The sequence below is a fragment of the Cyprinus carpio genome, chromosome B25, assembly GCF_018340385.1.
Source record: "Cyprinus carpio isolate SPL01 chromosome B25, ASM1834038v1, whole genome shotgun sequence".
In the NCBI taxonomy this organism is placed as follows: Eukaryota; Metazoa; Chordata; class Actinopteri; order Cypriniformes; family Cyprinidae; genus Cyprinus; species Cyprinus carpio.
Window position 1 is genome coordinate 6,267,698 of NC_056621.1, and position 24,009 is coordinate 6,291,706.

Here is a 24,009-nt window from a genome sequence, read left to right on the forward strand (position 1 = left end):
TTGTTCATCTTAAGAACACAAATTAAGATATTTTCGATGAAATCCGAGAGCTTTCTGACCCTCCATAGACAGCAACACAACTACCATGTTCAAGAACCTTATTAACAGAGTCCATGTTGTGACATCAGTGCTGGTAATAGCTGATTACATGTAATCTGGATTATGTAATCAGATTCCAAAAATGTAATACTTGTAATTAGAGTATATTGCATTTTAAAATGCTTTTAATCAGATAATAATTAATTGTTTATGGATTACATGATTCTATATTATTCACACAGTTGCAGTAATAAAAAAAAAAAAAAAAAAAAAAAAAACATATTTTATTGATTCTGGAAGTTTGGAGAAAATATTTCAAACCTGGAAGACTTTGGGTGTTTAATGCAGGGATTCCAAAATGTTTTTGTCAGCCCTTAAAATAAAATATTTGTTGAAATTAATATTTCATTACTTTAATAACACATTCACATGTTTACAGTTCTGTGATGTTGGTTAATGGTCACAATGACATCACATGCATGTAAACAAATACAATATTTGTATTTTACATTTTTATGATTGAATCAATTATTAGGTTTTTATCAACTTACTATTCCCTATTCACTCTCTATCAACTCACTACTGTAATGTTTAATGCATTTTATGATGTTGAAATCAAAACATGGAATATATTTCTTTCTCTTAGCTTTTTTATATCAATGGTATGTTTAATGGTATGTTTAAAACAAATTTGATAAAAAATGTAATCTAAAAGTAATCTAAAAAGTAGTCAGATTACATTCCCCAAAATAAGTAACCTTATGTTACTAACTACACTTTTCATCATGTAATCTGTAATCAGTAATGGACTACAATTTGTAAGTAATCTGCCCAGCTCAGAAAACAAAAATAATTTGACTTTATTCAACAATTTCTTCTCTTCCATGCTAAGGTTTTTCTGTCTGGTTGCTTGGGTTTTCCGGGATGTTACTAGGAAGTTGTGGGTGATATAGCTAGGGTGTGTTGCGTGGCTTTTAGGACATCGCAAGGGTATTTTGGGTCTTCTCAACAAGTCACACTCTTTTTAATAAAGTACCACTAAACAAGGTATGAATGAAGCTGAAATCAGAAGCAGTTTACAGGCGTTGCCTGCCGTGACGGAGAGAATCTCTCCATTCGGCTCAGAGCTGATTACCTGACACAATAAACAAGCATTTCCTGGATGTACAAGAGCGCCAGAGAGGAAAAGATACAATGGAGCTTTTAATAGATCAGCAGGCCGATGCTGTCCATGGAATAAAACCACTCTCTGTTCCCACTGGCCCATCAGAACTGCATGTCCTACATGTGTTTGTAGCAGGTCTGAGAAATCATGCCAAAGGGGTTTTGTAGTCCTGAATCTTGTGTTTACTTTATGAGTTACTGCTCTAAAAACTTTGACTTTATCAAATATTCAATTATTTGATGACTGTTGTTGTTATTCATCTGCCAGTGACAGGCAGGCTGAATCATTATTGAGCATCCTTATGGAAAAGGGAATATATTTGTGTTGCTTGTGTAGCCCTGGAGGGTTCAGAATACCTCAGTTTGAAAGAAAACACACAGAGGGATGTGTGACCGAAACTGTGGCGAGATCTCAGGTGATATACTCTATGTTTATCAGTTTCAGACACCACCAAATCAGATGGTTGCTAACGCCACACCTACTGTAGCCCATGAGAAAATGTAATCAAACACACAGCGAATGTAATCACATGTCAACAAGAACAAATGAGCTATGAAATCTAATACTGAACCAAACTGCAAGTGTTGCCTCTCATTTCTGTGGTTTCTGTTCTCATAATGAGATTCAACTTTAAAGAAGGCCACAGCCCAGCTTGATTAAATTCCCATACCGCAGTGTTTCTCAACCCCAGCAAATGCAAATAATAAGTTATAATGCATAATTAGGATAAAATGACCTGGATCTCGGAGCAAAACCAGTTGAAAACCCCTCCCCTATGCTGTCCAGAATGATTTAGGAAAATTCAAACCTAGTGCCTTGTGGAGTTCAACCCTATAAGATATCGACTGCCTTGTGGGCTCTCTCTGGAGGTCATACTCTTCACTCACTGAGACTGATCTTGATCTTCACCCACCACCGTGTAACGATCACATCGCCCGGTGTCCGGTTCCTGATCCTTTAATCTCTTGGCCCAGGGTTGTTTCCATTATCAGCTCTTACATAACAAGTCCTGCTCCAAGAGTCCTGTAGAGGACTTAAAAATTAAACAATAAAGGAAGCACAAGGGTATGATTCCTCAGTTTAATTTCTAAGCACAAATTCATAAGATTTCACATCATAATTGAGAACATGACTTTTCTGTTGATTTTTCAGCACTTTTGTGCTTCAGTTTACATTTATAGGTAAATTACACATAAATTATATTATTCAGAAGTATTCAACATTATACTTCTGAATCTCTCTTAAATAATATTGAAATACTATATGTTTTGGAATTACACATTGCAAATTCACTATACTGACCTTACTGATATTTCAAAATACAATAATTCAAGCAGATAGACTGTTGCTGCGTCTCAGTGTGCCTACTTATACTACGCCCTTAAAGTATGTACTCTGTTGGTGAAGAAAAAGTACACACTTTGGAGTGTGTAGTAGAAGAGTAGGCAAGTTTTGGGACATACTATCACATCACACAGTTGCGTCTTTAAAGGACACTGGCCTGTCAATCATCTCGTCACAGGTAACATCCTCCACATTTCATTAATTTACCTTCCTACCGTACTGGAGAGAACAGAAGTAGCTCGTTGATCTGTCAGTCGCGGGTCTTTCATTCGAGAACTCTGCTCATATTTTCTGCATAATGATGCATTTAAAAGTTAACGAGCAAATGGATGTTTATAAAAGTTCACATTGCTGCTGCAGATGAAATATAACACGGATAACAATAAAAAAAATTTTTTACCGGGTTAAATGTTGATTAACTCTAACCCCTTTTTGTAAACCACGTTTGTAGTTTTTCTAACGCGTTGGATTCGTGTTTGTAGTTCTGGACCCAATCGCGCAATGGATTGTGGGTAATTTTATCCATTAGCGTGTGCACTGATCTTTTACTGTCTATGACTGATCCACACTGCAGAAATCGACCTGAAATAGTAGACCATCCGGGGACTTTTGGCATACTCTTTTCAACATTCTATGCTTTGGGACACACTTATTCTAATCTCACATACTATTTAGGATGGATAGTATGAACATTGAGACGCAGGATGTCACTTTCCTGTTCTGCTGCGCTGCACGTCGATGAATATTAATAAAGCACGCGACGTTCGATTGGCAGATGTTACGTAAGCTCATTAATATTCAGCGTTTCAGCAGTTTCCCAACGTCAGCGCGCGGCCAGTGCTCAGTGTCGAAGCGAGAACGCGTCCGCGAGAATTATAACATAGATGGTGCATTTCTCCACGGACTTTCGGCACAACAGTCACTCTTCGGGTTATCAGAGTAAAGCGTTCTGCGAGAAAAACATGTGCAACACAGAGGAGAGGTGAGAAAATACACTATTATATTTGATTTTTTTTACAGTTATGCAACATTTTAATTTCGTGCAAGTTTTTGCAGCTGATTATTATTATTATTTGACCATATCTATTTTTATATGCCATTAATATATTTTAATATATAATTAAAAAGTATTTAAATAAATACACATGAACGTGATTTATTAAATACTAATTCAGATCACACACACACACACACACACACACACACATATATATATATATATATATATATATATATATATATATATTATTTATATTCATATTTATTTATTATGTAATATAAAATATTTTAATGCATTTAAACGTTCTACAATATCGTTTTTTTCCTTTACATAATTGTATAATTATTTTTTTTATATTATATTTTTAATTTTTATTTAAATCTATTTTATGCGTTGTTTGGATATAGAAAGGTCAAGTATGTAAATCATGAATGGGCCGGATTTATTGTGATGTTCTGAAGGATCAGACTCACAGACTGTTCTCAAAGCAGATTTAATGTGGAGCAGACAGATGAGTGTGCGTGAGAGAGAGAACTGATGCTATAAATATTTCATCCATAACCCCATCAACTCAACTAGGATTCATGAGCTCGTAACAGGACCAAATCGCTCGCCTTGCCCCAAAGTTCATTAGTTTCCCTAAACAATCTAATTTCCTCCTTTACGATTTCTGAATCTGGATCGAGGATGGAAAACCCGGCACAGATCACCTGCAAGCATCCTGTTGTGAAACTCTGGACACCATCAGCAGTTGTTTTCAAAGAAATGTGTTTGTTTTTGTAACAAGATTAGCACAAGTGCAGCTGATAAACCGCATTTAACCTGAGATTTAAGGTATTCTGAGCGAGGAATACGGGGACAGAACATTAGATAAACATTACATAAGCTACAATCCCTAGAAAGTTCTGTTGTTTAGCTGCAACATCACTGCAGATGCCCTGTTTATACAACCATTCACAATTCAAACATCACTGTGAATTAATTGCATATATATTCATATTTCCCCCAAATCCATCCACACTTACGTTTCATGCAAAGTCCTGTTTCTTAACCTCACGTGTTTTTGTTGATTTCCTTGGACTCCATCCAGACCTGCAACACTTAAAAGAGAAACACTTTACTGAAGATTGCAGCAGCACCAAGTCTCTGTCAAGATAGAAACACGTCAGACTTGTTGTCTAAGAAGGCCATTTGCTTGTGGCTTTGTAATCTGATACGTGAAAAACACAAACCTGCCATTTCTCCTGGTCAGCGATTGGTCCAAAACACATTCACTGTAAATTGAAGGTCAGACGTCACCCTTCGAATCCCTCCGTAGTCAAATGATAACTGTTTTCCTGGAAGACGCGCGGTATCCTGTTTTGGTTTTGACTGTTTCCTGGTCCTTCTCCAAACACTCACCAGAGCCAGTAATTACTATAAATATTAAGCTGAATCTCAGTCTTGAAACAGATCCGGACTATCAGCACCCTGTGCGGGTCCTGAGGTCGGCTGGAGTCAGGAATGAACTTTTGGAGCACTCTGGAGATGGATTCTGCTTTTGGATTTTATGAATCAAACATTAGTCCTATCTTATATTACTATTGTTCATTATTGGGATTTGAAAAAAGCCCAAGTACACTCTTGAAAATAAATAACTTTGGGTTCCCAGAGAACCTTTTAATGAACAGATCTTTTACATCTTGTTGGATGTAATAATGAACACAGCAGTCGTCTTTTACTCCCGACATCTGAGCCACTGAAGACTCAGTGGATTACGTTTGTTTTTGAAGGGAATGTGCCCCTGATCTAACTAAATGTGTCTATGTTCACGCGAATCATTCGTGATACAGCTTCACCTCCATCAAAAAGGTCTTTTAATGAATCTTTGGAAATCACCATCCCTATTTGCAAGTTGATTTACAAGTATCATGATGAATGCGGCTAAAGTAAACAGTCTCTCTGAGAACGGCTCAGAAAAGAGGGGCGGGGTCAGCAGAGCTCATTAACATTTAAAGGAAAATGCTACAAAATGGCTTGCTCTGAAAAGAGCTGTTTTTGACAGGGTAAAAAAGGTGTTGTTTTACACTACCATAGAGAAGTTTTAACCAAACTATGTTACAGACTTTTTATCAAGACCCTAAAGGATCATATCAACTTGAGGAAAATGTTCATCCGATGACCCCTTTAAAGATGTCTTTTTTTTATTTTGATAAAGAGTGTTATGTAATTGAGGGTGAAGTGTGGGGGGAAGGTGCTTGAATGTCAGAGGGTGAAAGTGTCGGCTTTCAAAACAAGCTGACATTTCTATAGAGAGACCAGGGGAGAAGAAGGAACAAATAAAGAACATCTCAAAAGTATACTGAAAAATCACTCATACTAATTCTTTGTACTTAAGTTACAAAGGTCTGCAGAGTTACCAAACACAGAAAGTAATCATCCTCTCTAACAGCTTCATCTGTTTTCATATGGTCACCATGCATATTTTGTCACCTGGGTTACGTTTGGTTACCAGGGCACAGAAAGCACTACGCTTCTCTCCTTTAATTTGCCTGCTGGGTAATCTGGCTCATGAGACGTGAAAAAGCACTCTAGCTTTGAACAGCCATTTCATTTGTGCCAGCATGCTGTAACCGTGTCATTGATGGCTGTCAGCTGATAATGGCATAAAACATCAATGTTCTGTTTCCTGATCAGCATACTGGCAGTGATCATGAGATCTTGTATTCCTTCATCTAGCTTGTTGTAAACAAAGCTGTTTTGAAAAGTGGGGATGCTTTTAATCATAATGAGATATTTTTGCTGACAGTGTGCGGCCTGGCTTCAGATCAGATGTCAGGACCAAAGATCTCCCAGCGTGTTATGGGGACGTAAATGTCTGTTATTACCATCTCTAAAAGCCAGTGCTGTAACTCAAGCCCTCTGGGATGTGAAATGTTCTCAGCCAAGCTGCTATTTGCAGACTTGTTTTCACATCATGTGCTTGTTTGTGATCTGCGCCAACTGCCTCTCTTCTGTCTAGTGGAAATTGAAACATCTGTCTCCAAACAAATGTCTCTGTTTACTGTTAATGTAAACGTGACATCGGGTCAGTTTACGCTTGTCCACTGTGACCTGATATAGTTTGTCCAAAATCAGTAGGCTACTTGTTTTTCCATAAAGTCTTAGATGTTGGCCTCCTGAAAGTCCAAAAATGCTTATTGCAAGGCTTTTTCAAGCCAACATCAAAGTTTGTCTTGACAAACTTTATCTAGTTAGGAATACTGACATAATTCAACAGTTTGATGTAAGAATGTTGCTAGGTTATTGCTGGACTAACAAAAAGCTGCATACCTTTCTGGAATCAGCTGTTAAGGGTGTGATATTGGCATGATATGGGTACATTATTTGTTTTACTCTAGTTGAATGTCTCAATTGCTGCCATAGTCAGTAATCAAATGTTAATGTGATAACAGTGCTGCAGAAAATATTACAAGGTGACTGTATCTAATAAGGCATAAGAAGAAATATGGAGAGAGCGAGTCTTTAAAAGTGCTAACATTTCTGTGAAGCAGACAGTCAGACCGTTGTTATGCTGTTGGCAGGATGGGTATCTGTTATCAGCTGGCACCCTGAGGCCTGTGCCAAGCTGCGTCAGGCACTTGACTCATGATTCTGGAGACAGAGTGAAGGAAGCTTTTAGAAGCACATGCCAATTTTGTTAATGCACTTGAGGATAATCTTACACAGCTTTAAAATGATCTGTCTGTCTCTCTCTGTCTTGTAGTTGTGCTATTCTGGGCTCGAGGCAGCAGGCTCCAGGGCCTCTGTGGTGCTCCGATGCCCCTCTCCCACTAACGAAGATCCCGGGTGGGCGAGGGACAGGCAGGGATCTCCCTCACAGTGTACTGCACAAGGTAAGAACACATATTTGTACAGTTTTCACATTTTTAAAGGGTTAGTTCACCCAAAAATGACGTTCCAAACCCATAAAACCTCCATTCATCTTCGGAACACAAATTAAGATATTTTTGATGGAATCCGAGAGTATACTTTTTGTGCCTAACAGAAAGAAAAAAAAAGAATTTATTCAACAATTCGTCTCCTCCACCCTGGCGCAGTTTTGGAGAGTATCTGCTGAACGTAAATTGCGGATGCTGTTTTTGTGTCGGCTGCTCCACATTGTTTTTGTTCAAATCAAAGCGCAAACAACGTAGAAAACGCGTGGCGCAGCTGACACGCATACGCTATTTATGCTACTTATGTTCAGTGGATACTCTCCTTGATCGTGTCAGGACACTTGCTGTCTATGCAGTCAGACAGCTCTCAGATTCCATCAAAAATATCTTAATTTGTCTAAAGTCTTACGGGTTTGAAATGACATGAGGATGAGTAATTAATGACACAATTTACATTTTTGGGTGAACTATCCCTTTAACATTAAGCTTAGTTCACCCAAAAATTAAAAAAAAAAATTTAAAATGTACTTACCCTCAGGCTGTCCAAGAGTTTGTTTCTTCATCAGATTTGGAGAAATGTAGCATCGCATCACCTGCTCACCAGTGGATCCTCTGCAGTAAATGGGTGCCGTCAGAATCCAAACAGCTGATAAAAACATCACAATAATCCACAAGTAATCCACACCACTCCAGTCCATAAGCTAATGTATTGTTAAGTGAAATGCTGTGTAATAAACAAATCCATCATTAAGACATTTTAATTTTTAACCGTAGCTTCGGGTCAAAATATTAGTCCCTAATTCATAATAATGCTTCCTCCCTTCACGTATTCATTTAGAACCGTTTTGGACTGCTTATAAATGGTGCTTGATCTGTGCATATTTCTCTCCTGATTCAAAAAAGTTGAGTTTTATATTGTAGAAAGCAATATTGTGGATAGAGGACTCAAAGTTAAAAACATTCTTGATGGATTTGTTTATTACAAACGTTATACTTCACAAGACATAAACGGATTGGACAGGAGTGGTGTGGTTTACTTGTGGATTAATGTGGTGTTTTTAGTAGCTGTTTGGACTCTTATTTTGACGGCACCCATTCACTGCAGAGGATCCATTGGTGAAGTAAGCATGTGATGTGAAGTAATACAATTAAGATATAGACCTAGTAATGAAATACATTATTATAACACAATATTCACTCAAATTTTGACAACAATATCTCAACATTTTGGAATATCATTAGATATATTAGTTAATCAATACTTTACAGTAGACAAAATGGGATGCAGTCCATCTTAGTTTACTACTTTACTACCGCAGCATGATCCTAAATCAAAAACCCTAAACAGTAAATTAGCCTAATACTTTAGTCAATAAGACAATGGGGCGGCAAACCATGCCATTTCCAAAAAACACACAGACAACCAGCCCAAGGGCGGAGACGGGTGTGAAGAGATCTCTAGAGCTTGTTATTTGTCACGTAGCTATGTGCCATATTTACAGTTAGAGTTTCCATCTGGCCTACATACGCATGGTGTTGGCGCTTGGTACTTGAGCTCTGCATACAGATGACCATGTGAGTGAGACTATAGATGTCAGCACTGTCTGTGTGCAGGCATGTGACCATCTCAAAAAGGTTAACAGGTTTTGGATCACTCACACCTGTCGAACAGTCCACTGTGCAAGTGACTGTTGGCTGCTCTTCAGCTCATTTTTTTTTTTATATCAATTGATTTTGTTAAATACGCCACTCTGGTAATATTTAGACAAAATCAATTGAAAAGGTATAGGATAACAATGTCGTTCCAAACCCGTAAGATTTTTGTTCATCTTTGGAACACAACTTAAGATATTTTTGATGAAATCCAAAAGCTTACTGACCCTGCATAGATAGCAATGCAACTACCACATTCAAGGCCCAGCAAGGTAGTAAGGACATTGTTACAATAGTCCATTTGTCATCAGTGACTCAACAGTAATTTTTTTGTGTGCAAAGAAAACAAAAATAACGACTTTATTCGACAATTCTTCTTTTCCGTGTCGATCTCCACCGTGCATTCACAAGAGTACCATGATGCATGCGCATGTTGCTGCTGACGCAGGAGATGGTGACGGCGTTCTGACGTAAATGTGAACTATCCCTTTAACTGTTGGAAATTATATGTGTATCCTAAAAAATAGATTGCTTTTACATATTTCTAGGGACAACTATGGATGCAATATTGTGAGAAGAAGACAGTATGCTAATTCATGCAACAACAATTGTGTTATTAGGTTACATTTTTGGAGAAACATTAAATATCTCTATTAAGACTAAAGAGCTAAAGAACAACCTTTGTGCTAACATTTACTTTTGGGCTCTAATAAATAACATTCTGAGAACAAGCTTGTGTGTAAACACTATGTGCCTGTGTCTCCTCCAGGACGAAAAGTTGACGGTGACCCAGGCGGGGTCGGTAAGCGGCGCGCCCCCTGTCCTGCACTTCCAGTACCAGTTAAGCGAGCGACGGTTCTCCTGCTGGGACACGGTTCTGTCGGACGACGCACTCTACCTGGAAATCCCCGCAGGAGCTCTTCACAATGGCAGCAGAGAAGGGTACGTCGGGTTAATAATCGGTCATCATCGTGCAGCTCTATATTGAAGATGACAGCAGAACCGTATCCGTCTACATGGTTCTGCTTAAACAGACAGTTTTAGGTCACAGTAGAACGAACGGCTGGTTTAATTTTAGTCAAAAGCAGCTCGAGTTGGTTTTCCATGTGACGTTTCAACACTGGTATGAGGCTGTAAAATATGCAGCCGCTCTTGATGAAATTTCTTCCAGTCATTTCTGATTTAAGTCCATCATGTGCTGTCTGTGAGATCACTGCAGGCATTAGAACAGAGTGTTTTTCCTTCAACAAGCAGGTGGTGGACTGTCAGAAAGCATTAAATATGTGTGTGTGTTGTTCTGTGGCTAGTACATCTGCATTATTACATAAGATAGACATTATGTAAAAGCAGCAGTGCGTCACCATCTCTGTCTCTCTCATTACGCTGCAGTTTCACCAGGCTGCTGGAGTTTGCAGAGGAGCAGTTGAAAGTCAGCTACGTGTTCCTGTGGCTTCAGAAAAACAGAGACGATCAATGTAAGTTTTAAAGAAGTATTCTACCAAAAAATAAATAAAAAATTCTGTCATCATTGACTCATCCTCATGTTGTACCAAACCAATACGATTTAAAGCCTGGTATGCACCAAAAACAATAATTATGAATGTAACTATAATAGCATCTGCACCAAAGCTTGATAACATTCTGTTTATTATAAACATGCATATTTGTCGTCTGTCACTTTAAATGCTTGTGCGCTTTAAAGAAGTATGGATTCTGATTGGCTGTAAATGTTTATAATTGCTCATCAGCTGGAAGCAATCATTCTGAACATGATTCTAACTATATTGTTTTTCTGTCGTTATTAATATATTTGTGGTGTGGACTTACTGGTTAGAGGTTATTGAAACTTTATATGCTAAAGTTATCATCTTGGTGTGAACAGGACTTTATTTTCTTATATGCAGCACAACCAGATATATTTTGCCATTTTTTCATGCATAACAGAAACCGAAGTAGTTGGATTCCAAAAATATGGCTCACCCATTTGACTTGTGCACTTTTATGATGCTTTTTGTTATTTTTGGAGCTTGACAGCCTTTTTATGACTGCAATAAAAGAGATTTAAAACAAGCTTCCCAAAAAGAAACAGGACAATAACAATCAATCAAGAATCAACGATGAAAACTTATTTAGACGTTATTCAGCTCAAGTCAGTTTAGTATTCATTCAGGGCTGCCTTTCCCAAAAGCATCATGAGCCTCAGTTGATCGTAGCTCCATTGGTTTCAATGGGTCTACGATGCACTTAAGCTTTCAATGCTTTTGGGAAACACAGCCCAGTTCAGTTCAATAACTGTAAAGTTCATAATTTATAAAACAAGTTCAATTCATATGGTGGCAAGGAACCTATAACTCCATCATTGAGAGGATTGATGTTCATTCTAAAAACACATTTTCAACATGAGTGAGTAAATGATAATAGAACTTTCATTTGGGTAATTTAATCTTTTCAATTGAATAATGAGTCTAAAACCATAATTTACTGAACAAGGAACTGTCTTTGTCTCTACTTGTGCAGTGTCCATCATGAAGACCTTCCACTACATGGGTTTTGAAGTGGTAAAACCAGGTCATCCACTGGTGCCGCCCAGGCCTGATCTTCTCTTTATGGTCTATTCCATAGACAGCAGCAGTTCTGATGAAGAGTGACCATCACACTCTCACTCACTCTTAAAATGCCCCCACCCCTCTTCCTCCCCCTCTATACCTGTGCATCAGTGACTTTTAAGACAGGGGGAGGGGCAAAGCTGGGCCAACTAACACTCTGATTGGTTCAGTTTCCATTGTTAACCCACCGATCGGTTCTGATTGGTCGTTCTATCAGCAGGAGGTGGGTTGGTGCTAAAGCAGAAATCATATCATATCCTCTCTGTTAATTCACAGCATATATCAAACTGTCTATACTGTTGTGTACACTATGTACAGAACATTCAGAACAGGATACAGATCGCAGACATAGTCGTGATACTTTTAACAGAAGGGAATGCATTTGTAACCGGTTGTAGACTGTTTTGACAGTCTTCTCTGATCTGGTTTTATTCTTCTTTAGACGTTTCGGCCTAAACTTTCACTTGTTAATCGTTCAATGATCTCAGAGGAAACAAGCTGAATAGCTCTAAGTAACTAAGACTCGACTCACTTCAACAGCATAGTTCGTCCTTCAAACACTCATTAGGATTTATGCTGTGTTCCATTCAACTTTCGAATGTCTAACTTCCTATATAGAAAAGTGCAATTGAATGCACTTGAAGTTGGACTTTTAGACTTTTATAAAAACTGCAATTTCAGTCACAGGAACTGGGGAGATGTACACAGCTCACTATTGACGCAGATCACACATCTGCACATTACCATTTTATATACATCATCCAAATGTCATGCAATAATTTAAGTGTAAAAAATATCTTTCAATATTGGATGGAACGCAGCATTGTAGCGTACGTTCATCAAAACGTAAAAAAAAAGTGCATCATTCCAGACCCCAACAAGGCACTTGAGTTGAGTTTAGTTGAATTGAGTCTGGTTGTGAGATTTGCTTTTCAAGAATTCTTTGAGGAGAAGTTGTTCAATCAGGCCTGTTGCTTTTACTCTTTAAAACAAAGCCTGACCTGAAAACTTCTAGATGCATGAGCATGATTGTGATGAAATCATTCTATAGTTAAAAATCCTGAAGGTCCTTATTTTTATCTTGGGAGATGCAGAGGTCTTACCATAGTCCATCACACCATTTGTCTTCGTCATCCCAAACCAACAGGAAACATGAGAGCAAACCAACCCCACCCTCTGCCCCTCAGGGGCTTTAACACAAGCACTTTAGGAAAACACAAGCAATTCAGCCCACGGTGCATTGCACATCCATTACAGAGAGATGTGCACTGAGCCGTCAAGATGTCTTGCAGTGTTTAGTGAACTTGACATACTTGCCAAAGATAATGGTCTCCATTCAAAGAGAACGCCTCAAGTTTCATTCAGATAAGACTGGTGAATCTACCATAGCAGCACCTTCAGATAGCAGGCTCGGTCCCGGCACTGTCAGCTATAACATGCAAAAACATTCCCTGAAACGGAAGCCTCTGTTTCTTTGATTCTTGGTCATCTCTGTGGAAATTAGGTGCAATGAATCCAGCTCTGTATACTTCTCAGCAGAGTGGCCTTTAAGCTTCGCATGTGTAAATAGATCTTACCTTTCCTCATTGGCTGTGACAATAAGCCTTTAGAGAATGTTTTTTGTTCATCCACTTAAATTTTATTTTTATCTATATGATTTATTTTGTCTAACGATTGATTATTTTTTTTTTTGTAGTGTAGAATTTAGAGTAAATCAGATACCATTTAATGACAATCAACACTTGTATACCTTGAACTTTTTCTTTATGTCCAAATAAAACACGTGACAAAACAAAACTTCTTGATGTACCTGTTGTTGTTGTTGTTTTTTTTCCACAAATAAAATCAATTTGATTGTTCCAGATGAATTCTTTGTAAAAAGATAAATAAAATGAAGGAAGTTGAAAAATGTGCAATCACTGAAAAAGTTAACTTTAAGACTTACCTTTTTTTTGGGTCTTCTATGGAAAAATGGTCCTTATAAAATGGTCGCTATTTATTAAAATAATGTAATTCATAGCTCTCAAATGTCATTCACATTAAAACAGAAAATGGTCTTGTTTAAAGCCAATCAATGAAAAGGAGTCTAATAAACAGTTATCATAATTAAGATTTAGTTTCTAATAAAGATAGTACAGTTTAATTTGTACACATCTTGTGTAATGTTAATAAGAAACGGAGATAAAATTAACCAGAAAACACCACTAATCTAATACGTTTATAAACTGAAATCTACTACCAAACTACATTTCCCATCATTCTCGGTGGCAGCACAATACATAACACAGTACATAGAGCATAAATAACACTTATTGCTTACACTAAAGCTCACTTAATTGTTATTTATTTCTAATGCTCACTTAAATTTATACATGACTTAATGGTATCTTGAAAAAAAAAACCTTCATTCAGAAACTCTGACTTAACTGGAGAGCGTCTGTCTCTGTAAACAGACCTGCAGGCCATATACACTTAACCATCCGTGCTGGGTTACCTCACAGTAATCTTGTCCATTAGAATGACCTACTTTCTCTCAGTCTGGAACACGTTAAGATTTTTGTGCTGCTGGGTTAATGTGCAAGCTCGTCCTTGTGTTCAGGTCTGACCGAGCGGCAACCTCGCGCTCTCTCTCGTGATTTTAAACAATTCATCGACTGGCCGCTTGAGGCTGGCTGCAAAAGGGAGTCAGTCCCATAGACTCCCCATGTTAAAATGCCCAACTTTACAGCAGAAAAAAACATGTTTACAGCCTGGTTCAAAAAATGATTTTGTTCTATATTGCTAATTTTGCCCTTTGTGACACACTGTGAGGGGGGGTGAAGTGAATTTTTTTTATAACTTGTTAAAAATTATATTAAGCCTTAAAGTTCTGCATAATTAAGGGCGTGGCCACTGAGTGACAGGTGGATTGCCGCTGCTGACAATGCCGTCGCGCTAGGTGGGCGTGGCTTCAGCAACCAGCTCCCGCCTTTTTGCCCATTTCCGATTTTCCCGTGTTGACGGTGCCAAGATGGCGACGGCCCCGCTCTGAGACTTTGAGAGTCCGTTCCCGGTGACGTCACGGCACTACAGACACTACGTCCATATTTTTTTACAGTCTATGGGTCTGACGTGCCGAAATTTCCCGCGGCCCGCAAAATACATATGTTGTATTATGTGTGCATTTTTTAAAATTTTTTAGTTATTATGTTATAATAATGTAGTTCATTGTACAGATATTTTTTTCGTTCGTCTTCGGAACACAATTTAAGATATTTTGGATGAAAACAGGGAGGCTTGAGACTGTCCATAGACTGCCAAGTAAATAACAGTGTCAAGGTCCAGGAAAGTATGAAAAGCATAGTCAGAATACTCCATCTGCCATCAGTGTTTCAACCGTAACGTTATGAAGCGACAAGAATACTTTTTGAAAACAGAAATAACTACTTTATTCAACAATTCCTCTCCTTTGTGTCTCTCCAGATAAGAGTATATCGATTTTGACAAATCTGAGCAGTACGCAGGTGGCTTACGCTCTTCTGTGTCAGCCACGCCACAAGGATACGTTTTATATGTGTATTTGCACTTTGATTTGAAAGCAAACAGTGCATCGGCGCAGGTCAGCTGACACAGAAGAGCGTAAGCCATCTGTGTACTGCTCAGAATTGCCAAAATGGCGCTACGCTGATTTGGGGAGACACAGAGGAGAGGAATTGTTGAATTAAGTCATTATTTTTGTTTTCTTCGTGTACAAAAAGTATTCTCGTCACTTCATAATGTTACGGTTGAATCACTGATGGCAGATGGACTATTCTGATGATGCTGTTTATACTTTCCTGGACCTTGACACTGTTATTTACTTGGCAGTCTATGGGACAGTCACAAGCCTCCCGGTTTTCATCCAAAATATCTTCAATTGTGTTCTGAAGATGAACGAAGCTTAAGTGACAAAATTTTCATTTTGCGGTGGAGTATCCCTTTAAGAGTCAGTCAGAGATTTGGTTAATCCCCCATTAAAGACTCACCCCTTTAATACAAGAATCTTAACTCTTACACCACACACAGAATGTTTTTCTAGTTGTATCTTGCAACAATTTACTACAGTGTCCAAGTCATTTCTATAGCACTTTAAACAAAGTATGGTAGTATAGTAACCACAGTTTCCCTAAATGTGTTCAATATGGTGTCTAACCTGATTAATGTCCATAAATTATAAATTGCCAAACATTTTATATATATATATATATATATATATATAGTGTGTTTAGTACAATTGACCAGTAGCTATGGCATTTGTTGGTTACCACAGTAGTTTTTTTTTTTTTTAAAGGTTATCCGGCACAGAAATGCCCACACCAACCTGAAAACTCTTAGTTACACAACACTCACATTAGAGGCACAAATTTCCATATGAACGCTTTTACATTTTATATATTATTCAACATAAAACCAACAGCTGTGGACACTGAAGAACCTTCTAGAATTTTCTCAGAGTGTGCATTCGATTTGAAGAAACAACTACTAGACATGTTTATCTTTTCATTTTGTGTTTAATAAAGAAAATGACAGATCTACAGACGGAGCAATATGAATTTCTCTGGGAATCCCAGCGGGTGTTTGCATTTTAATAGAAAACAAGTGCATGTGTTTTATTTGTCTTTCTCCTTCTGTTCTTTCTCTTTCTTGTCTTTCTCTGCTTTGGCCTCTTCTGCTTCGTGTTTCTTGATCAGTTCTTCCACTTCCTTCTGCTTGAGGACTTTGATTCTGGTCTTGCCGTTCTCTCGTGTCAGTGTGGCGATCTCCACTTTGAAGATGGACAGAAAAAGGAAACAATTAGATGTTTGTCCATAAAATGTAATATTTTAAACACTGCATATTGATTTGAATCTACTGAAACGACATCATCTTTGACATGCAACAGCTTTCTGTATTTAGGAGTTTCGAGGTAAAAAAAAGGTTGATTTTATGTTAAATTAAATATAAATAAATATATATAAAATAATAGTGTGTGTGTGTGTGTGTATATATATATATTTATAGGTTAATAGTGTTTGTTTATAATATAAAATAATAGTGTGTGTGTGTGTGTGATGCACCAAGTGTGAATGTTATTTTTTGTTGCTATTTGTTTGTTTCAAAGGGATTGTTGCTGCATGACCATTCTGACTGCAGTGTGTTTGTAACCACAATGCAGCACGTGATCAGCTGCATTAAGCTGAGAGCTCAGATGGACTGTGGGTCTGTACATGGTGTCATGATCATTCATAATGCAGAAGTCTGCTCTCTGCTAGACTGCCTTAATCTACCAGCCTCGTCTGCATGCTAAAACATTTATTCCATCTCCGTCTTGCCAAACACACACCTTTCTCTGCTGAGAGCTTGCTGACGTCCATGGTTTTGTTCAGCACTTTGACGGCGAGAGCGAGGGCAGACGACAGAGTCATCTCTCCCTCTTTATAGTCCTGCTTCAGCATTGACACAGCAGCCTGAAACACACAGACACACACTTTACGCTTCAGAACTGAGGTGTTTTGATATCTTTTTTGTTCAGACTTAAGAACAGAAGTCATGAATTAAGGACAGGTGCCTTGTCGCCATCTACTGGCCAAATCCTATTACAGTGCACTAGTAGACGGACATTGTGATTTTTCAGTTTCTTTTTTAAGAAGCATGAACAAATCACTCAACTTTAAGAAGAAACATTATACCAACATGCATCCACGCAGTTTTACAAAGAACGTAATATTCGACTCAATCTACATTAATAATCAGCGACAAAAAGCAGTTCTTTTGAGGATATAACTAGTTTTTTGAGGTGGAAATCTGATGTTAATATAGACAAATATGTTAAATAGAGCTGAGTATACTACACTTTTATTGGTTTATGATTGAATCAAATTAGCTAAACTTTGAGCTAAACTCATTATTACAACATTATTAATGTTGAAAACAGTTGTGCTGCTTAATATTTTTGTGAAAATGGTGATGCTTTTTCCCAGGACTGCTTTATCAATAGAAAATTCAAAAACAACAGCATTTATTTGAAATACAAATCTTTTGTAATATTGTAAATGTCTTTACTGTCACTGTTGATTAACTTAATTAAGCCTTGCTGAATGAAAGTATTAATTTCTTCTTTTTTTTTTAAAGAAAAAAGCCTAGTAATAAGTATTTTTCTATTTCTGAACAAATTCGTTAAACCCGATGATTCATATGAACTGATTTGGTTCAAATGAACAGAGTCTAAAATACATTTTTCTTCCTGTTCAAACAGGACAATGAAGCGTTCATTTACTGCATAAGAAACTGAAAGCGTCTGTTTCACTCACTGCGCTGTTGTTGCCGATACACGTGGCTTTCCAGCCTCCGTAGTTCCCGCTGGGGTCACTCTGATAGAGCTGGAAGCCGTAGTGTTTGTCCCATCCCATGTACAGCAGAGACACACCAAAGGGCCTTTTACCTGACAAAACACACATACGGTTTATATTCCACAGCCCAAAACTTCACCACGATCATGTCAGAAATGATTCAAATGTACCTCCAAACTGTGTGTACGCCTGTTTGATGTCACACAGCGCAGTAACCAGCTGCTCGCAGGGAATGGGCTCCTGATACTGCAGCAGGTACCTGCACACACATCAGCAATCCTAAGACTCTCATATGCATAATAAACCAATTTTGTCTTATAATAACCCAATGCAGTCTTCCGCAGGAGTCAAAGTGATGCATCACTCACCTCTGTGCGATGAGTCTCAGCTCGTTTGTGAGGACGTTGGCATCTGATGTAATTCCCGCTACACTGCATGCCATGTCTCTGCATTACAGAACCATACATCAGTGCTATCATATTATTTAGAAAAAAATACTTTTTAAATCTTAAACATTAATGCAATTCCTTGCATATCAGAGCTAAACAACAACGCTTCCTTCATTAAAAAAAAAAAAAGACAAAAAGCACATAACACATAATTAAATATTAAACTAAAAGTTAAAATAAACCGGAAATAAAAATAACTGCTGACTCAAAATATTAACAAACACTATAATAATAATAATAATAATAATAATAATAATAATATATAAACAATAGTAAAATAAACACTGCCATACACTTACAAAAAAAAGAGAGAAATGTACTTGAACATTAATTCTAAATATTAATTTAAAATATTATTGCAATTTCTCCTCAACTAAACTAAATAAAACACTTATTAAAAAACAAAACAAAACCATGCATGTACTAAAAATAAAATCAACTGGAAACAGAAAAATTCAAGCTAATTCAAAATATTAAATAACCATAAAATAGCATATAAACAATACTAAAATAACACTGCCATACCAAGAAGAGATTTGCCAAGGACCGAAATGTAATTAAATATTAATTCTAATATTTAAAAATGCATTAATATTTATTTGAAATATTAAAAATGAATGCATTTTCTATCATATATCAGAGTTAAAAAAATAATGCTATCTTTAGCATTGTCTACAGAAATAAAATAGAAAAATCTAAACATGAATAAAGACTATAATTAAATTTTTAGCATTCTAAATATTAATTCCTTCCATATTAGAACTTCAACTTCTCTTGGTAAACCTCAAATATCATAATTATGATTTTTTTTTGTGTTCAAGTAATCCTGAGATTGAATCATTTTAAGGACTCACTCATTGAGTTTGTAAATCTTCTCAGAGAAGAACACCTCGTCCAGGAGCTTGTGGATGTTCCTCCTCTCTGCCGCCAGCAGCACGCCGTCTTTGGCCAGGATGCCCAGACAGGTGCCAGCGTGACCGATGGCCTCCATGGCATATTCTACCTGATACAGACGGCCTGCCAACAACAACACAACACTCACAATCTCAGACCTTCTCCAACATCACAAGAAATCAACATTCAGAATAACAACACACAATACAAATAATAATAGAAATAGTGGATATGGGGGCTCTCACCCTCCGGAGAGAAAATAGTCGTCCTTGAGTCATATCTCCGAGACTGTTATACAAAACAAAAACAAATTGTGAATCATCGTGATAAGAACATATAGTGAATAATAAACTGCATTAATAATAGATCCGCAAACAATGCAACACTTACCATTATGCCCTTAAATAAAATGAATCCTGCAAACAAGAGAAAATATGCTTAATTGATCAGTAACAAACTGCACAAACATTACACTTGATAATTATTAGATTTATTACATTTAATAATTTGTTGATTTGCGCTGCTGTCAGAATCTCACTAACTTTCATACATTCATAGAGCAACACATTGAAACAGAAAGTAACAGAAAACAACTCAAACACATATCCAGCCTACTAAATACACTTATTTTACTGTCTTGAATTAATATAGATGAGAGACTGAAGCAAAAATGTGAGTTTTAAAGCTGCTTTCAGTTTCTCCTGTATGAATGTGTTTTAGCTTTAGCATTAGCTCCTGCATAACAGCATGAAGCAGCAACTTTTCATTTCATTTAAATGTATCCTACGCTCGATTAATCTGACAACAGTTTAGCTTTTCACACACGCACTGAAGGCTTTACTTTGTAATGGGCATCGTATATAGTGTGTTGTGTTCAGAAGAGTGTGATTGTTTTATTTTCTTATGTATTGGTTGGGTTTGCGTTTTCTGTGCTGCGGCTCCGACTCCGCTAAAGAAGCTCAATGCAGCGAGAAATGCGTCCACTCTGGAGTCACTTCCATCGGCGGTCACGTGTGCTACGTGAAGCTCTGTGATTGGCTCCCTTTTCTTTAGTTAGCGGTAGTGTTCGCAATTTAGCGTTTTTATTATTATTATTATTATAAAACAGCAACTAAAACTTGTAACATGCACTAATTGCACGAAATTTGCACCACTTTTAAATACTGTCCCAAAATAAATTATTAACAAAGGAAAATTCCTCAATTAAGCAATATTTGAAAAGATAATCTATGAGTGGAGCAAACCAATCAATTTCTTTTCTAAAGACTTCACCTGATGCACTGATGTGTGTTTTAGATACACACAAAAAATAACTGGTTCACTAGAAAGAACTGGTTTATAAGAATGATTTGTTTCTGAATCAGCCTACTGTCTGCTTTCAGGTTCTTTGTGCTGATGGGGAGTGGATCAGCTAGATTGTACATCCCACAGAAACGAATCGTTCAGTTCCACAGCGCCCCCAGTGTAAGGGAAGCTACATTACCATACATTTTATTACAATAAACGAACTACAAATATTTCAGAGCATGTTTTATATCAAAAATCAATTCTAAAATGCACAATAAAATATTTCAAATCATTTCAGATAATTAAATCTAATTTTACAACTGAATATTTTTTAAAAATAGACAAAGTTATGAAATATTCTCTCATAGTACAAATAATTGGTTCACAAGAGTCATTTGTAATTTGGATTTTACTGATTGTGCTGCACGGTTTTTATTCACTACAAAGAACTGGTTCAAGAGAGAGTTATTTGTTTGTGATTTGAACTACAGTGGCTGTGCTGGATGTTTTTGATTCACTAAAAATAACACGTTATTTTTAACACAGGAGTCATTTGTTTGTGATTTGGAGCTGTATAGACAGCCTGTGGTATTATAAAAACAGAAAGGACAAACTCAGCATGCTGATCTCATTATTTATTAAAAATTATTTACAATAACAGCATAATCCAAGAAAAGAATGATGATTTTTTAACTTTCTACTGCTTCGTTCACCCCTGTGCTGAGGAGTTGCATACTGTCTTCACACACAGAACACAAGGACTGAAGCCAAACATCGCAACGAGGCAAACAGCACTGATAGTACCAAAGCCAGCCGTCGTTCACTCTCTAATGTGAGCTCAGAGTAATATATATTATGTTTATGGTTGAACATACTTCCTTAGTCATCACTGTCACTCATACTCCAAGTAACAGAGAACACTAAATGGACGATCATAATAAATAAAGTGATATTCTAAAGTGATATTCTACAGGATCGGATGAAATCGGTGCTTTTTTTTTGTCGTGGCGTCAATATGTGGACGCTCATACAGAAACGAGAGCTGGGAAATGAAGAAACGACAGTAAGCTGGAAAGCTTTGAACGTGTGGACGTTTTCGCTCCATCGAATTGGCCGTGTAAAAATCAGCACCATGAAAGAAGAGCAAAGCCTCCATTGGCTGTGAGGTCGTCGTGCAGTCTTCGCGTCCAGCACCAAAGAGCTCAGTTCAGAAGAACAGTTTCTTGACGGGTGTTGCAGGCACTGCGATACGAAATGCCCAAAGTTCACGCTCCACAACCAGACCGTGGAAATACACATTGGATCGCGTCTGGGAGTGGAGACAGATCTGGAGAGAAACCTTGGACATTTGTTGTTTTTAAGTGCAAAACAATGACGTCCTCCGGGACGGGAGGATTCGGCAGACAAGAGGCACAGCGTTCAGAGTTCGTAAGTCCTCCTGAAGGCCTCTGGGTTGCGCTGTACTGATCAGAGGTCCATGGGCGTCTCCGTAGCTATGAATCTGAGTGTGCTACAGCAGCAGAGAACGAGCTACGTACTTCAGGATGCCCCCGTGTCTGAAAAACGCCACATCCATGTCGTTCTCGAAAAGAGCCATGACACTGAAACTCTTCCCTGTGCTCGTCTGGAAACAAAGGCAGACATAAACTTTACATGTTGCATGGACAAAAATAAGTATGTACAAGCAAACGGCAGTTTAATTAAGAGCAGGACTGGGCATGGATACAAATTTCGATTCACAAGCTTTCGATTTTTAGTAACAATTTACTAAATAATGTAATGGCAGAAAAAAAAAATTGTTAGCTATTGCTATAAATAACTTCTAACGTCTATATATTAATTTTAATGACGGCAGGTTACAAAACATGTAGTTCCACTGCTATTTATCTAACACATCAGTTAGTTAGTCTTGTTGAACGATTCATTAAAAGGACTAGTTCAAAACAGTATTGTGTTTGAGAATAAATCTAAACTTGCGCTGTTTCTTTTCGATTCACTACAAAGAACGGTTTCATAACATAGCTTTTTGTTTGTGACTTTTATCAGGCTACACTGGTTCTGCTGTGTTTTTGATTTACTACAAATAATCAAAAGAGTCATTCGTTTGAGAATCAGACTACACTGATTGTGCTGTGTTTTTGATTCACTAAGAACTGTTTCAAAAGAGTCACCTGTTAGTGCATTGGACTACAGTACAGTTTTTTTGATTCACTACAAACAACTAGTTCAAAAAATGCTTTAGTTTTGTTTCTTTTTTTAAATAAGACTACGCTGATTATACTGTAAAAAAAAAAACAGTTCATAAGAGTTGTTTGTTTGTCAATCAGACAACACTGGTTGCGCTGGAACTGTGTGCCACTTGTGAGCACATCTCACTGATGTTTTATCCACTCTGAGTCGCTCTACCTGTACTGTTAGCTGTTGTCTGGGCATGAGCTCCTGTGGGATGTTGATGGTGAATCGCTCTTTTCCACACAGCTCCAGCGAGTCAGCATTCTGTCCTGGCAGGAACTGCAGCGGAGCGATTCCCATCCCCACCAAATGATTCCTATGAATCTTCTCAAAGCTCTCAGCTATCACCGCACGGACACCCTAAATAACCCAGGCAAGACAAGTCCGTATGTTAAGTGTTTGCTCAGAATGAATCACAGGAAACACAGGAATCTGCAGGAAAAGGATTATGGGAACAGTACCATTAAATAAGGTCCTTTGGCGGCCCAGTCGCGTGAGCTGCCGGAGCCGTACTCTTTTCCTGCAAGTATGATGAGGGGAACTCCATCTCTCTGATAGCGTTCAGCAGCTTCAAACACATCCAGCTGTGACGAGAAAACACACATCAGAACATGTGTACAGACTCAGAAAGAATCAAGTTCAAACCGGTTCAGTCTAGTCACTGACCGTCTGTCCTGATGGAATGTGCAGTGTTTTGGGTCCGGTCTTCCCGATGAGGCGGTTTTGAAGCTTAATGCTGGCAAATGTTCCTCGAGTCATTACAGCATCGTTTCCTCTCCGTGCACCATAGGAATTGAATTCACGAGGAGTCAAACTGAATCAAATGTATAAAGGAACTGAACTTAGTTTCTAATAATCATGATAAACATATGAATGAAAAATAATATTACTGCTAAATGCAATGGAAATGATAATAAATGATTTTAAGGATAAATATATGAACATACTGAGAAGAAACAGTACAAAAGCCCTTCCAAATCATCTCACCGTTTGCTCTGAAGGTATCTGGCGGCAGCGCTGACTCTTGCGATGCTTCCCGCTGGAGAAATGTGATCGGTTGTTACTTTATCACCCAG

At 37.7% G+C, this 24,009-nt stretch overlaps 3 protein-coding genes across 3 annotated transcripts in view; 1 reads left to right on the forward strand and 2 right to left on the reverse strand.

Moving 5' to 3' along the window:
• The first annotated feature begins 3,364 nt into the window (after window positions 1–3,364).
• On the forward strand, window positions 3,365–13,521 carry LOC109075980 (ornithine decarboxylase antizyme 2-like). The gene is made up of 5 exons (XM_042752638.1): window positions 3,365–3,530; window positions 7,294–7,423; window positions 9,888–10,060; window positions 10,508–10,593; window positions 11,636–13,521. The coding sequence occupies exons 1-5, from the start codon at window positions 3,433–3,435 to the stop codon at window positions 11,764–11,766; spliced, it is 618 nt and encodes a 205-aa protein (XP_042608572.1). The 5' UTR covers window positions 3,365–3,432; the 3' UTR covers window positions 11,767–13,521.
• A 2,712-nt stretch (window positions 13,522–16,233) lies between these two features.
• LOC109075985 (proteasome subunit alpha type-4) lies at window positions 16,234–19,898 on the reverse strand. The gene is made up of 8 exons (XM_042753112.1): window positions 19,805–19,898; window positions 19,660–19,702; window positions 19,375–19,537; window positions 18,440–18,517; window positions 18,242–18,330; window positions 18,033–18,163; window positions 17,066–17,189; window positions 16,234–16,507 (listed from the first exon to the last, which is right to left on the reverse strand). The coding sequence occupies exons 1-8, from the start codon at window positions 19,805–19,807 to the stop codon at window positions 16,353–16,355; spliced, it is 786 nt and encodes a 261-aa protein (XP_042609046.1). The 5' UTR covers window positions 19,808–19,898; the 3' UTR covers window positions 16,234–16,352.
• A 1,423-nt stretch (window positions 19,899–21,321) lies between these two features.
• LOC109075969 (iron-responsive element-binding protein 2-like) overlaps window positions 21,322–24,009 on the reverse strand; it is a 12,302-nt gene continuing 9,614 nt past the window's right edge. The window contains exons 17-21 of the mRNA XM_042752637.1: window positions 23,921–24,009; window positions 23,600–23,747; window positions 23,395–23,517; window positions 23,108–23,293; window positions 21,322–22,325 (exon numbers count right to left, since the gene is read on the reverse strand). The exon at window positions 23,921–24,009 is cut by the window's right edge and continues 54 nt beyond it. Coding sequence (XP_042608571.1) covers window positions 22,212–22,325; window positions 23,108–23,293; window positions 23,395–23,517; window positions 23,600–23,747; window positions 23,921–24,009 — 660 coding nt within the window. The 3' untranslated portion in view covers window positions 21,322–22,211. The remainder of the gene's footprint in view (window positions 22,326–23,107; window positions 23,294–23,394; window positions 23,518–23,599; window positions 23,748–23,920) is intronic.